Source organism: Phasianus colchicus, chromosome Z (assembly GCF_987193195.1).
Source record: "Phasianus colchicus chromosome Z, bPhaCol1.hap1.1, whole genome shotgun sequence".
In the NCBI taxonomy this organism is placed as follows: Eukaryota; Metazoa; Chordata; class Aves; order Galliformes; family Phasianidae; genus Phasianus; species Phasianus colchicus.
In genome coordinates this window covers 33,880,378-33,895,232 of record NC_143476.1, presented here as the reverse complement: position 1 = coordinate 33,895,232, position 14,855 = coordinate 33,880,378, and the positions used below count along the sequence as shown (strand labels likewise).

General features: G+C 41.8%; 1 protein-coding gene across 1 annotated transcript; it reads left to right on the top strand.

The window, feature by feature from the left end:
- The first annotated feature begins 6,916 nt into the window (after window positions 1-6,916).
- ZCCHC9 (zinc finger CCHC-type containing 9) lies at window positions 6,917-14,000 on the top strand. Its single transcript, XM_031603397.2, has 5 exons — window positions 6,917-7,257; window positions 8,374-8,524; window positions 8,781-8,873; window positions 9,949-10,017; window positions 12,185-14,000. The coding sequence occupies exons 1-5, from the start codon at window positions 6,979-6,981 to the stop codon at window positions 12,298-12,300; spliced, it is 708 nt and encodes a 235-aa protein (XP_031459257.2). The 5' UTR covers window positions 6,917-6,978; the 3' UTR covers window positions 12,301-14,000.
- Window positions 14,001-14,855: the final 855 nt, after the last annotated feature.

Sequence of the window (14,855 nt, the reverse complement as noted above, 5' to 3'; positions counted from 1 at the left end):
ATGGAACAGCTCCTTGGGGCAGTGGGCATGGCCCTGAGCCCATGGAGCTCAAGAAGTGTTTGGGCATTGCTCTCAGACACAATTTGAATTTTGGGTGGTCTTGTGTTGAGACAGTTTGGACTTATTCCTTTTGGGTTCTTTCCAACCCGGGATATTCTATGATTCCTTGAAAAAGAGGGTTCAAACATTCCTCTGCTTGCTAACTGGGCTCCTATACACATGCAAATGACTAATTTCCATATATTAACAGTCAGGTCCTGTGTGATGAAGTAAGCTATGGAACAAGTATGCTGCCTGGAGCTGTTCAGTTTTTTTCGTGAAGTGCTGAATATGGGCTGTTAGTACAGAAAAACTGCACTGCAATGGGGGATATATACAGTAAGTCTCTTTTTTTTCCTGAGAAATAAAAACAAAACGTGAGCATCAGAGTGGCTGACAACACACGTACTATGTGATTGCTGAGTTTTGGCTTTTTTCTACGCACTGGTGTTCACATAACTCATGGACTAAAGCAAAAAAAAACAATGCAATCATTGTTATGCGAGCTCTCTGTAGGGAAGATGTTGGTGGGTGGGATTGTGTGTGCTGAACTGAATCATTTTCTGAACTGTGATTTAAGAGCTTAAAAGCCAGGTCTGTAGCTTTGACAGCTGTAATTGCTTCTACTCATGATACTCTGATACTCTATACCTAAAATCACTCCCTGTCCTAACAAAAGTTGACTTGGCAGACCTTCAAAGTTCATGAAACTGTCACTCTTATGAAACTAATATGCACCTGAATAGACCTGATATATTTTTTCTCTGGAAACAGAAAACGTGGCAGATAACACAGAGAATAAATTACAGCTAATATTTACATTACTTTACTAATATTATCTGTTGGAATTTAATTTAAGACCTGACAAAATAATTAATGTTCATCTTTCTACTCTAATGCCTTTAACAGCTTATTTTCAGCTTAAGGCTTAATTAAAAGATTAAAGACTTTACACAGCCATTTCTTTTCCTGCAAAGATGCTTGAAGACACAGTGTGAACTGAAGCACATTGGATACACTACAGAAGCCCTGCAAAGTCAACTCTGTCCCCTGCCAGAAGGACACAGCATACTGCTGCTACTGACACTACATTTGATCTCACTTGGTGTAATTAATTTTAGGAGACTGGGCTCCTAATGAGAAAATAACAGCTACTGTATGATATAATATGATTATTGTAAAGTAGGGTCATGAACATATTTTGATCACCTATTCATTTTTCTGGGGACTCACATGGATTGATGAGCTTCCCTCATAAAGGGGAAAATGTCCAGGACTAATGATGTGAGTTAACTTTAGTTTGCTTTCCTGCATGTGTGTTCTTCTTTGAAGTAAAAATGTTGTCCATAATCTCTTTGTCTACATGTGTGTCTTTATCAAGACATCCGTCTTAGCTCTCCTTTCAGTTTTCTAGTTACATTTTCTGAATGAGGAGTTCTCCTCAGTTTTACTGACAGTCAATGGGGGATGAACAGAATTACAAGGAAAATTTATGCCCCTTGTGGAAATCAATAACAACCACATAGCAATTAATATATGTAATTCTTAAAGCCTAACAAGACCTGTATGTTGATGAGATTAGATAGCCAGTTAAATCTGAAGTAATCCAAATTCCTCTGGGATTAAAAGCAACTGATCATTTTGCTTGGAACTTAGCAAATAACTGCAGAGACCACTGAATTGCATTCCATAGAGATAGAGGACTTGTATGTTTACTGATGGATAAGTATATGAAGTAAGACTGAAACGATTAGAAGAAGCGTGGAGCATCCTCCTTTGCTGCTTAGCATGCCTATAGAATCTATGCTTCTATATTTCATTTAGCTTGTAAGTCTGGACAGATCATTTCCTTTGCTGTGTGAAACACAGCAGCTTTATTAAAAATGGTCAATGCTCTAGAAAGAAGGGACCAAGCAGCAGCAAGAAAATTGCAGCGAATGGATCAGCTCTTCAGTTCTTCATTCTTCTCCATCTTCAACTCTAGAAATTAAAACTTACTTGGACATGGCTTTTTAAGCACAACGGGCAGCTCAGCACCACCAATAGCTGACCATAGGCTAACCTTTAAAGGCTTCACTTTCTTCAGACTCATATTGTTTGCCTAAATATAAATATGAGTTGATCTATCAAACACATTTACACATCAGTTAAATATCTTGAAGAACTGGAGCCACACACAACATATCCAGGCCCCCAGTACAAAAAAGACGCAGAGCTCTTGGAATGAGTCCAGAGTAGGACCACGAAGATTATCAGAGGGCTGGAGCACCTCTCTTATGAAGAAAGGTTAAGGGAACTGGGCTTGTTTAGCTTAGAGAAGTCTCCAGGGAGACCTCATTGTGGCCTTCTAATACTTGAAGGGAGTCTATAAACAGGAGGGGAAACAACTGTTTACAGGTGTGGATAGTGATAGGACAAGGAGGAATGGTTTAAACTGAGACAAGGGAGATTTAGGTTAGATATTAGGAGGAAGCTTTTCACACAGAGGGTAGTGACGCCCTGGAACAGGCCGGACCGCCCAAGGAGGCTGTGGATGCCCCATCCCTGGAGGCATTCAAGGCCAGGGATGTGGCTCTGGGCAGCCTGGTCTGGTGATTGGTGACCTTGCACATAGCAGGGGAGCTGAAAGTAGATGATCATTGTGGTCCTTTTCAACCCAGGCCATTCTATGATTCTATGAAAAAGGGGGCAGTGGTCAGCCAACCAGGCTTGCTGAGGATGAAACAGTCTTGGTCATACCAACAAAAATCCACAAACATTTCAAATCACATATAGCTTATGTAACAAGTTATCAGAGGAAAGAAAGCTCCCCCCCACACGACCTACCCCTCAAAAAGGGATACTCAATCTGTTCAGTTTATTGTTAATTTTTTTTTTAAAAAAAGTTTATCCATAAAATAAAAATCCATAATATATATAATATATCCATAATATAATCCAAAATATCCATAAAATAAAATTTAAAAAATGAATCCATAGTGAGGAGCCCTCCAAATACTAGTGAGAACATGTAAGAACAACTAAGACTTCTGGCACTGCTTCAGCAGATAAGACTTTACTTGAGGATTATAAATATTATCAGCCAGAACTAAAGTCACTCGTTGAGCTTTGTAAGACATTTTACACAGCATTCAGCATCATAGTCATGTCTGTATCAAGTGCCAGACTAAAGGGAATGTCTCTTTTCTCTTTTTTAGTTACTACAGGTTTTCTTTAGGCCCCAATTAGGCACCTGCATCACCTCCATCCCATAAAAAAGCTGCAGAACCACTGTCAATACTAGACCTTTTTCCCTCAGTATTTCCTCACCGTTCATATTACTGCATCATTTTTGCCCTTCAATATTTCTCACCCCCCTGAACCTACATCAGAAGCTCCATTTGGCATTTGCCCTCTCTCATTTCTTGTGTCCCAGCAGATTGCTAGTGCAGCTCCTGATGGCTCTTGCTCTGCTTGGTGGGAGACACTCAGCCTTCTCCGCACAAACTCAGGAATTGCAATTCCACCTTCAGCTGGAGGAACTGGTGTCACTGTAGCACTCTATGAACCAGCACACTCCAACAAAAATGTTGTAAAGCCACATCCAACCCCAACTTATTGCACAGTATGGCAAGTCTTCGCACTTGGCCAGATCTTGATCTTCCCAGGATGTGCTGTCAATTGCTGTCTTCATGGAACATTGAGTTAGGCCTTGAATTCATATTTAATATAATAAGGGATTAAGTGGAAATTAAATATCTTTGAATGAGGGAGAAGGATTCATTCATGCTCTTCTTTCTCTGTTTACTAACATCAAATAATTCAGACTGCAGTATTCCTGGACATCAAAATGTGAGTTACTGAAGAGGCCACAAGATCCGCTGGCCTGGATTTCAAACTCTGCTATCTCAGGTCACCAAAGCATTTCATGTCTGTGATTGGTATACGGAAAAAGAGAGGCTTTAGACCAGGAGTCTAAACCCATGTCCCACAGGCCACTTCTGGAACAGGACAGCTGGTAATACAGCCTCATATAGGGGTAATACACATCTAACAGTTGCCTAAAAAAACAGTTGTCAATTTACTAATCCAGGGATGATAAAAGTGGGATTACAGAATCATAGAATCCTTAGAGTTGGAAGGGACCTCTGAAAGCCATGTAGTCCAACACCCCTGCAGTGAACAGGGATACCACAGCACATCAGGCTGCCTAGGTCCTGTTCCAGCCTTGCCTTGAAAGTCTCCAGGGACAGAGCAACAACCCCATCACTGGGCAATCACCACTCTCCCTCACCACTCTCCCTGTAAAAGATTTTTCCTTTATACCTAACCCAAATCTCCCTTCTTCGAGCTTGAAACTATTTCTGCTTGTTCTACCACAGACTCTGCTAAGGAGTCTGTCCCCTTCTCTTCTGGACTCCCCTTTAGATATTGAAAGGCCACTATCAAGTCACCTCACAGCCTTCTCTTCTCCAGGTTGAAGAGCCCCAGCTCTCTCAACCTGTCCTCATAGGAGAGGTGTTCCACCTCTTGGATCATTTTCTCTGGACACGCTCCAACAGGTCCATGTCTCTCCTGTACTGAGGACTTCACATCTGGATGCAGTGTTGCAGGGGAGGCCTCACCAGTGCAGAGCAGAGAGATCACTTCCATTGTGCACTGCAAGGGTCCAGCTTGCCATCCTCCAGTAGCCAGAGGTCTTTTTCAGCAGGGCTGTGCTCAATCCTTTTATCTCCCAATTTATACTGGTAATGGGCGCTGCCTCGACCCAGGTGCAAGACCTTGCACTTGGATTTGTTGAATTTCATGAGGTTCTCCTGATTGCCCAAGCCTATCTAGGTCCCTCTGGATGGCATCCTGTCCCTTTGGTGTGTTGACCGCACCCCATAGCTTGGTGTCATCAGCAAAGTTGCAGAGAGTACACTCAATCCCACTGACAATGCCACTGATGAAGATATTAAAGAGTATTAGGTCCAGCACTGAACCCTGGGGAACACCACTCATCACCAATCTCCATCCACTCACTGAGCCACTGACCGCCAGTCTCTGGACTCAGTCCTGCAGGCAGTTCTTCATCCATTGAACAGTCCACCCATCAAATCCATATCTTTCCAATTTGGAGAGAAGGATGTTGTGGTGTACCATGTCAAAGGCCTTACTGAAGACCAGATAGATGGCAGCAGCGGCTCTTCCCTTGTTTATTAATGCAGTGACAACATCACAGAAGGTCACCAGGTTGGTTAAGCAGGATTAACCCTTGGTTAAGCCATATACTGGTTCTCCTGTATCACCTCCCTTCCTTCCATGTACCTTAGCATTACTTCCAGTGCCTGTAAACCTGACTGGGGACCGTAAGGGGCACTGTCTTCTACAGACATCATGCACAGAAGATTTCAGACTGCAAAAAGAGATAACAGTACTTGTACTTCAGCAGAACTCTACTGCTCCTGCTGATGCTGCTCTTCAGCTTTTCCCTGTATTGTTTTAGCAGCAGGGTGGCTGCAGGTCTGTCTGCTGCATGTTTGGTGTGGAGGAGATCAGAAGCTGTGTTACATATCTATGGGACTCATAGTTGCTTTTATGTTCCATACCATGCACCAGTGCTGTCTGTTTCCAGCGGCCCTTTATGAGAATTAGCTTTGGACTTTCCTGAACTACAGGAAAGCCAGCAGTATGCTGTAGGAAAAGCCAGGATCTCATGCTGTAGTTGAACTGTAACTTCATTGGCAAAATTTGTTAGTTTTAAAATCAAATCCGGAGTCTTTCTGATTTTATTTCCTATTTTATTAACAGCAGCTTTTAAATGGCATTCATTATTTTTGGCTGCAAAACGCACACTTTTATTACTCCTAAATCCGTGCTGGTTCTTGCTGACGATGCCACTTAACAGCAAAAACACGCAACATCAATGCCCTCTTTGTGCACATTTATCTCCCTCTAGTGGAAGCAAAGCCTCGGAAAATCAGCAAAGTACACCAAGTCTGCTTCTCAAGGGAGTCACAAAAATTGAAGATGACTAATAAAGAAGGAATGTTGTCCAGCTTTTCTATCCATTCAAGAATGGCACTGGAAATCTAGAGAAATGCTAAGAAGACTGACTTGAGAAATCAAGTTCTTACTGTATTTTTGGATAGTTCTTTCGTTGCTCTGCTGGGATTTAGAACAGTTCTGTCCCGGAGGTTTAGGTTGTGACCTTAACGGGGCAATTCAGACAGAAATGTGACCAATTCCAATTCCATTGGAAGTTTTTTTGTTGTGGGCTTTTAATCAGATTCAGCAGGAAGGGACCACTCTGGTGCCATCAGCACCACTCCTGATGAAAGATGATGTTGTAGCAAGGTAGGGCTTGGTTCCTTCTCCCATGTAACAGTGTTAGGACAAGAGAGACTGCCCTCAAGCTGTGCCAGGGAAGGTCCTGGTTGGATATTAGGAAGAATTTCTTGTCAATGAGAGTGAACAGGCACTGGAAAGGGATGTCAGGGAGGATGTGGAGTCTTTCGCTGTCCCTAGAGGTTTTCAAGAAACGTGGAGTTGTGGCACTGACGGACGCAGTTAGTGGGCACGGTGAGGACGGGCTGACGTCTGGACTCGATGATCTTAGAGGTCTTTTCCAACCTCATGGTTCTACAATAGACTATTTTTACTCAAGGCTAAGTGGTTAAGCCAGTGTAACTATAACTGCACCAGTACTGCTTCTTTGCAAGGTGTCTGCTATAAAGCTGGGAAGCGTACCAGAAGAAAGCAGGCAACGCAGCCACCACAGGCGCCCACATCAACCCCTACAGGAAAGCCACCCCCACAGAAAAGCCGTTCCCCTTTCCCCCCCCCAAGATGGCGGCGGAACGCCGAGCGGCAGGCGCCCTTCCGGTGGAGGGAGGAAAGGAAGTGACGACACGCCGCGCCGGCAGCGACGGGGACGGAGTTCCGCTTCCGGCGGGAGTTGTGCGGCCGGGCTGCGGTATGACCAGGTGGGCTCGGAAAATCGCCGCTGCGCGCGGCAAGGCGCTGAAGTCCACACCCTGGGAGGAGATGGCGGCGGGGCCCGCGGAGAGCGGCCCGGAGAGGAAGAATAAAAGGAAAAAAACGTACCAGAACGAAGACGTCAATGGTTTTGCGGCGTACCTGAAGCAGGCGGGGGACGGCCGGGGGCGAGAGGAGGAGGCGGCGGTAGCCCTGAAGAAGGACCGTAGGCGGGAGGACAGGAGGCTGAGGAGGCAGGAGGCAAGGAAAAACGCCATGGTGAGCTCGGAGCTTGGTGCCCGGGGTGCTGGAGGGGACGAGAGCGTCTCAGCCTTAAGCGGGGATGAATCCCTGCTGAGGTTTGGTTCTGTGATTCTATAAAGTGAGTTTTAGCATAAGCGGGTTTCATTAAGTACACGCAGTTGAAGGGAATTTCGCCCTTGGCGTGCCTTTTCTGCTTACGTGCTGATCTGCAGCCCTTCGGGGAATGGCCAGCCATGTTCCTGGGTGAAATGTGTTTTCTGTCTCTCTGTGCAGCTGTGCAGTGCTCCTGTGCGTGTTTGCAATTTCATCATGTTCTGGGACCGTTTTTTTGCAGCACCTTCTGCCTGAGAACTGGGGTGAGATCTCCAGCAAACTCCAAATAAAACCACCTGAAAGTGGTTGTTCATGAAGTTACTCTAAATGGAATCTGCAATGGCAAAGCAAGTGACTGCTACTCATTAATATGAACTACCATGAGTTATGAATGAGTTGCAGTGCTATAAGCAGCTTCTGAGACATCAGTACTGACATATTTTTGCTTGTGTTTGCTTTTTACATGTCCAGAACAATCTTAGGGAACTAATTCTGCTGCAGTGAGGATCAGAAGGTGTCACTCAGCTGCTCAGTTCCCAGTGGCCTGGGACAAAAATCCTGCGTGTGTTGCTTGTGAAGGAAAAAAGCACCAATAATCATCTTGTTTAGATGTCTGTTTAGAGACAGAGACTACTGGCAATTATTTTGTTTGTGCTGCAATGGCTTTTTTGTCTTAAGCTTTTTGTCTGAAGTGTTATGCTACTGTTGATATACTTGCCTTCTGAAAAGCCTAGAAGCCTTGTTAGGCTGTTGGTTTCTTTTTGTTTGTTTGTTGATTTGTTTATTTTTCTGAGATATTCACTGAACCTTGGCTTAAGATATTGGAGTAACTTCAAATGTCAGTGCAAGAGGTATGTATTTATTAGCACCTCCTACGCTTCAGCCGAGATACGTTGGGATCTAGTGGAAATCTGGCAGATAAAAGTGATAGTCAGATAACAAGAGTAAGAAAACTGTAGTTATGCCACCTGCAAGTGCTGTGCTTTGCTCTGTGAACTGCTTATAAGAATGCATGTAACTTATTTTTTATTTTTAAAGGTATGTTTCCACTGCAGGGAACCTGGCCATGGTGTTGCTGATTGTCCAGCTGTACTGGAAAGTCAAGATATGGGTACAGGAATCTGTTACCGGTGTGGATCCACAGAGCATGACATTGGCAAATGCAAGGCAAAGATAGACCCAGCTGTTGGTATGATTCAGAAGTTTTCATTTCGCGGAGTGCTTTGGTCTGAGTTTTCTTAGTACTGATATGTTGATTTGTGTTCTAGCAATTTATCTGTTCTGAAGACAGCAATTAATATGTTTAAAGGAGTACAGTATTGTGGCAACAAACCTGATGTTACAGTTACGCTATCCTACATCATACTGCTTCTTACAATGTTTTCAGAGTTGTCTGTGACTATACAGTGTTCTTAACTTTTGTCACAAATTATGGAATTTTGCAGGTGCATTTCCATATGCAAAATGTTTCATCTGTGGTGAGATGGGACATCTATCAAGGTCATGTCCTGACAATCCCAAAGGATTATATGCCGAAGGTGAGTGCAGTGATCTACTGCAAATAAAACATATTTTTCCTACTTATGTGACGCAGAACTAAGAAACACTTTGGATTAAGAAAAACAACTTCCAGATGTCTTTTATTCTTGGTGAAGGCAGATCAAATCTATAGAATTCATCATTAGTATTCACTATCTGGAGATTCCTATTTCAATTTTAACCTTAGCATTAAAAAGGAGGTGAAGTGCAGAGTATGAGAATTTGCTCACACTTGGCAGTTTCAACAGGATTACATATTTCAATACAGATTTCAAGAGAAACCATAATCTCTGTTTGTATGTGGCCAATGTGTGTTTAAATTTACATACAACTAAGAATAGTTGTTGTTGTGATAAAATTGTGACTAAGAATTGTCAGTTGTTGTGATAAAACATCCCATTGGTCTGTTTAGGGACTTCATAGCCTTTATAGTTTAACACTTCAGCAACAATGAGAAGCGTTCACAGAAAACAAGGTCTGTCATAGCTACACGCAGGAATAATTTGTTTTATATGGGAAGTGACACTGTAAAAGATTAAGGAGAAATTAAGAGTTGAAGAATAGGCTACAGCTTCCAGATGTTCTAAGAAATCAGTTCTACTTATTGACTTGATCCTATAGCTACTCAGTATCCCAGTGGTTGTGGCACTCACAAAAAGGGCTCTCACAAGAGAGAGATCATCAGGTGAAGTTATTTTAATGAGAAATGTCACCCGAGTGTGTAGATTTCACTCAGATTTTGCAATGCCTGTCTTCTTTGTAAGTAAGCAGAAATATCTTGTATGTGGTGAGTGAAATTTGTGGTGATTTGCAGAGCTATGCTACTACAGATGCATGTTATCTGTAAGATTCAGAGAGTCCAAGGAAGGTGTGTGTGCAGGCTCCTAAAGCTGTATGCTCATCTGCTGCACAATGTTACGTAATTGTGCGTAGGAGTGTTGACCTGTCTGTGGAGATGCATCTTTTCTACAGGTTGTCACTACAGAAGTGTAAAACAAAATTTTTTTTAACATACATTTAACAGCAGAAGAGTGGGTTTGTATTGTTTTGTTTTCCAACTTTATCTTTTAACAGGTGGCTGCTGCAGACTTTGTGGCTCTGTGGAGCACTACAGAAAAGACTGTCCGGAAAACCAGAACTTAGGTGAGATGCAGGGGATGGCATAGAGTGTGATTAGAGAGCTTTCTAGTAACAAGATCATACATTGCCTTTAAGAATGTGTGCTTTTACTATGGGGTGTAGATAGAGAAGACAGTGAGTTGCTAGGCAAAAGGAACTTTCAATTAAAAACAAAAAAATCTAGCTTGTACACTTCTGAAGGCTGTATGAGCAAATGTGTATTTATGTTGAGGTTCGCATTGTTAGCAGCTGTAGTAGAAAACATGCAGAATTGGTTTCTTTTGCAGGCAGTTTGTGTGAAGAACCTGAATGTATTTTCAGTTGCAGTGTGGTGGTTGCTATAAGCTCCATCTGCAGGCAGGCATTTAAGTCATTTGAGACAGGGGTGTGAGAGGAGACTGCAGGCCAGTCCTGCTAGATTTGTCAGCTAATAAGCTGGTTTCATCTACCTGTGTTGATAGAAAAGTAGGTTATAATTCTGCTTAGCTGATTGGCTTTTAGTGAAATGTTTGATGTTTAACTGAGCCCTCCCTTGTGGTAAGGCCATTGATAGAAAGTGTTTTGAGAGAACAGCTTCCCTTGTTCACTGATAGTTCTTTTTTTTTTTTTTTTTTTTTTACCTCCTTGCAAATTGTTTTGCACTGAATTCGTCAGTATGTGTTACACATTAGAATGCATTTTTGTAATATATTAATTATGCTGGGCTATACAATTTGTGTGCCAGGATATGATCTAAGGGCATTTATTTTTCTTAAACCATTAGAGAGAAGAAAACTGTTTCTTTCTGTTTCATATGTATAGAAGTAAGATACTCTATGTATCTTTTATTTAAAAAAAAAAAGAAAAAGAAAAACAAACAACAACAACAAAACACCAGAAAAACTAATTTAAGAGAGGCAAAACTGTCCAAGGTTTGGAGAGCGACACATTACTGAAGTGATGAAACACTTGTTGGTTTCTCTACTTGCAGAACATTTGGGTTAATAATATGCCATAAGATTCTGAGGAATTGATCTGAAAAACATTTACAGAGGCAGTAGAGTTCTGTACTTCAACTGCTTTTTCTAAGTGATCATACAGATACCAATATAATCTAGATGTTGTTTGAGAGCACACTTGTACCATTCTAGATGTGTGCTGGTTTGCTAATTTGGAACAAGTGAGGTCGAGTCTTAATTGGTCTCAGAAGTTTCTGATGTGAAACCTAGGTGGGTTTTTTTTGTTTGTTTGTTTTTGCCAAACCTAAGAGCCACCACAGATTGGTTTGTGCAGTGCCTGTCAGATAACTGCTGCAAGTCTGTGATGTCTCTTGCTGGGTTACTGCACACTACGTTAACAGCAGACTGTTTTTGCATGCTTAATACCTTTTGTAAATTGAAAACCTGTGCAGATGCTATAGGAGAAAAGTGGGAAACAGCTGTGCTGGAAGTCAAGTCAGTTCTTTCCACCAAAGGCTCCTGAGCAGTGCGTAGTGCTGACCAGCAAAGATCCACTATGCAAGGAGTCTGGAAAGCAACCTGTAAGAGCTTGCTCCTTCACATGAGTGGCTGCAGTCAATAAATTGCTTGGTCCGGTCTTGAATAGTGGCGTGCACATATATACATGACAGGTGATAAAAGCTAGCAAGTGCTGATTTGTAGAGTCATTGTAATTTTGTAGACAGGGTTAAAATAAAAATCTCTGCAGTCCTTTCTGCTTTTGGGCAGTATAATGAACGATATATGAAAGAGAACTGGTCAAAATAGTATTTAAAATGGGAGAGGGGAAACTTGTTTATTATATTTAGGGAGGTAAATTGAGAAATGTAAACTTTTCTCAATTTTATCTCTTCAAGAATGCTTTCCTTTACTTCCAGAGATGCCTGACACATTCTGAGATCTCTACACAAGAGTAATTAGGACTTCACAGAAGACACATTAACTCTCACTGTACTCCAAATCTTTCTTTGGACAGCCAAATAGGAAGAGATTCATATGATTTCTGAACATTTAAAATCTGTGTGGGGGGGATTGGGGTACAAAACACAAACACACACTTGTTGAAGGTGATCAGTTTCAGAAGTAGAACTAAATTGATAGATCTCTACTGAACCAAAAGCAGGCCCTTGTGGACCAAATGTTTCTCAAATATGAAAGCTCAATCTGATGATAATGTTTAACCTTTTCATAAACTCTTGTCTCTTGCTTTGCAGACCAGGTTACAGTTGGGCGATGGGCCAATGGAATGAGTGCTGATGATGAAGAAACTACAGAAACACCAACGCTACAGAAACCCAAAGTGAAAATACTTAAAGTTATTAATTTTTGAAAGCCTCCTTTGGGTGCTAAACGGCAGTGGTTGTGCACTGCTTCATTTCAGTGTAGTGACCGCATAGAGTGGATTGCTGCTTCCTGAAATCCAAGCACACTGCTGCTGCTGGGTCTGTATCCCTGCTTTTTAGAGTTCAATTCACAGACTTATCCAGTGGACTGAAAATCTGGGAACAACAGAAATGCATCAAGAAGGTGTTTTATTTATTTTTATACATTTTTTGCAGAAAAGCTTTTCTTCTGCTAATTCTTTAAAGAAGAAAATTGGTTTTCTCTGCTATCATGCAGTGTGGTTGCAATAAAAGCACAGGGTTATGTGCATTTTGTCACAGGGCTTTATGGCCACTCGATTTAGTGGTCAGTAGCACTCCCTTAAGGATTGCTGTATTGGAGACGAATACAATTATGCTGATCTTAAGTCATCCTGCCTTTCTCTGAAAGGGGTTGCAGGCATTTTCTAAATACCAATTGGATTCTAGATTGGTTTTGTTTCTTACAATGATTTTGTGCGGTGTATGTGCACAATTGAGCTGTCTGACAGCTAAGTTATCAGTAAAGCTACAACTTATGTGACTTGAGCCTTCTATCTGGAAAGCTTGGAGGTACAATTCTTGCTATACATAATGGATCTGTTAGTGTGTATGTGCAACAATCTGATAGATTATGCATGCTTTATTACCTGAATATTTCACTGATAAGCCAAATCATGCTCTTCCTCTGATATGCATTATGAAACTCACCTGAAAAACACAATACCCAAGTTGGATGAGAGCCATCAAAATCATATGTTTAACCCCTGGCTCCAGACAGGACCTCCCATAATCCAAACTCCATGTCTGAGAGCAATGTCCAAATGCTCCTTGAGCTCCAGCAGCCTGGGGCTGTGCCCTCTGCCCTGGAGATCCTGTGCCAGTAGCTGGAGAGCAAGGGAGCTTGCTTAGTTTACTTTTTAAGAAAAGCACCCAAAAATCTTGATCTTCAGTATTTCGGTCCCTTGGGGTATTGGAAGTAAACTTTCCCTTCTGTTACTTAGATGTACCTACTTCATAGTGGATTTTTTTTTTTTTTTTAATGGAGAAAGCAGCCTGCACTTGGAAATCCTGGTAGATGTTACAAAATTTCCTCAAGCCAACAAAGGATGGAGTTCCTCCGTATGTTCTCAGGTTTCTTCCTGTGCAGCTGACAGTGACAGAATTTTACTTGCATCTTATCTGTCATCTAAGTTGAACAAGCAAGCACAGTGTAAGTAGAGGAGTACATTCCAAGCTCTGCTCACATGCTGCTTTCATTCTGAACTGGGGTCTGGGCACAGCATTGGCAGATGCTGTTCTGCATCTCTGCTGTGCTCCCCTCCACTGTACAGATGTGGATTCAAGCACCTGTGCCATGAGGCTTCTCAGTGCTGTATTGCAGGCAGTGACCCAAAGGCCTTACATATGCCTTCTAAAATTTCACCTTGCATGATGTATTAATAAGCAACTGTCTTTGACAGAAAGCTAAATGGTAATGAAGGTGTTGCTTTTAAAGAATTAGTTATCATTAAAGTTAGTTCATACAGAATCCTGCTGAGAACACAGAACTAACACCAGACAACAAACTGAGTTCAGAACTGTTTTTTGAGATACTTGAGGACAAGGCACTGAGGCTGTGGGTTTGGAACTTCACATTTCTTACAGAATAAAAACAAATTTGTCTTAATACGTTTGTGTAAATGTGTGCTTTTTTCCTTCATAAAATGCTGATAAAGAACACAATAGGTAGAGCTCTTAAAGCAGGTAGCATGCTATGTGGATTCAGTTTATAATAATCAGAACACATTTAAATGGAGAAGAGGAATCAATTTGGATGAAATCACTGAATTATTACAGTTTTAATTAACTTTGAAGTGCAAAACCGTTATTTCAGTACGGACAGGTCTTTTGTAACAGACATTCCAACTTAAAAGGTTATTTCCCTTTCTAGTATATGAATGCATATATAGGTTGAAAGCTAATCTTTTTTAGATGATATTCTGTTCAAAAAAGAAACAGAAACTTGAAGCCATCCCCTTAACAGTGCTGTAAATGCTTGATATGGACAGTGTTGTGGTTCTTCCTCCCAGGGAAGTAGCAGCTCAGGTTCTGTAGGTCTGACTGAAACGTCACTGTTGTAAGCTGAAGCAAAAGCATCTGCTGAGAGACTGCTGAGTTATTTTGTGTGCTGCTTCTATCTTGTGGAAGTAAAGAAAATTCAGTGTTGCCTTCCCGCAGCTGATCCTGTTGTGAGCCATCTCACGCTCTAGAAACACTTGTCAGGCTCCTACATTTAAACACTGCTTTATTATCCTGAGAAGAGAGAGCAGGGTTCTTCAAACAAACAAAAAAGACAAAGTAGGTCTCAGTGGTTCTCAAGTACTCGCATACAGCATCTGTTTGAATGGGTTTGTGAGGTGGTGTGCCTACCTCCTTTCTTCCTCAGTGACTGCTGAAGATGAAGTATGGAAATACTCCACTGCAGAACAGCTACAAAGGGTATCACTGCTCAGTAACTGCTGGTAAACAATTAGAGTTTAAG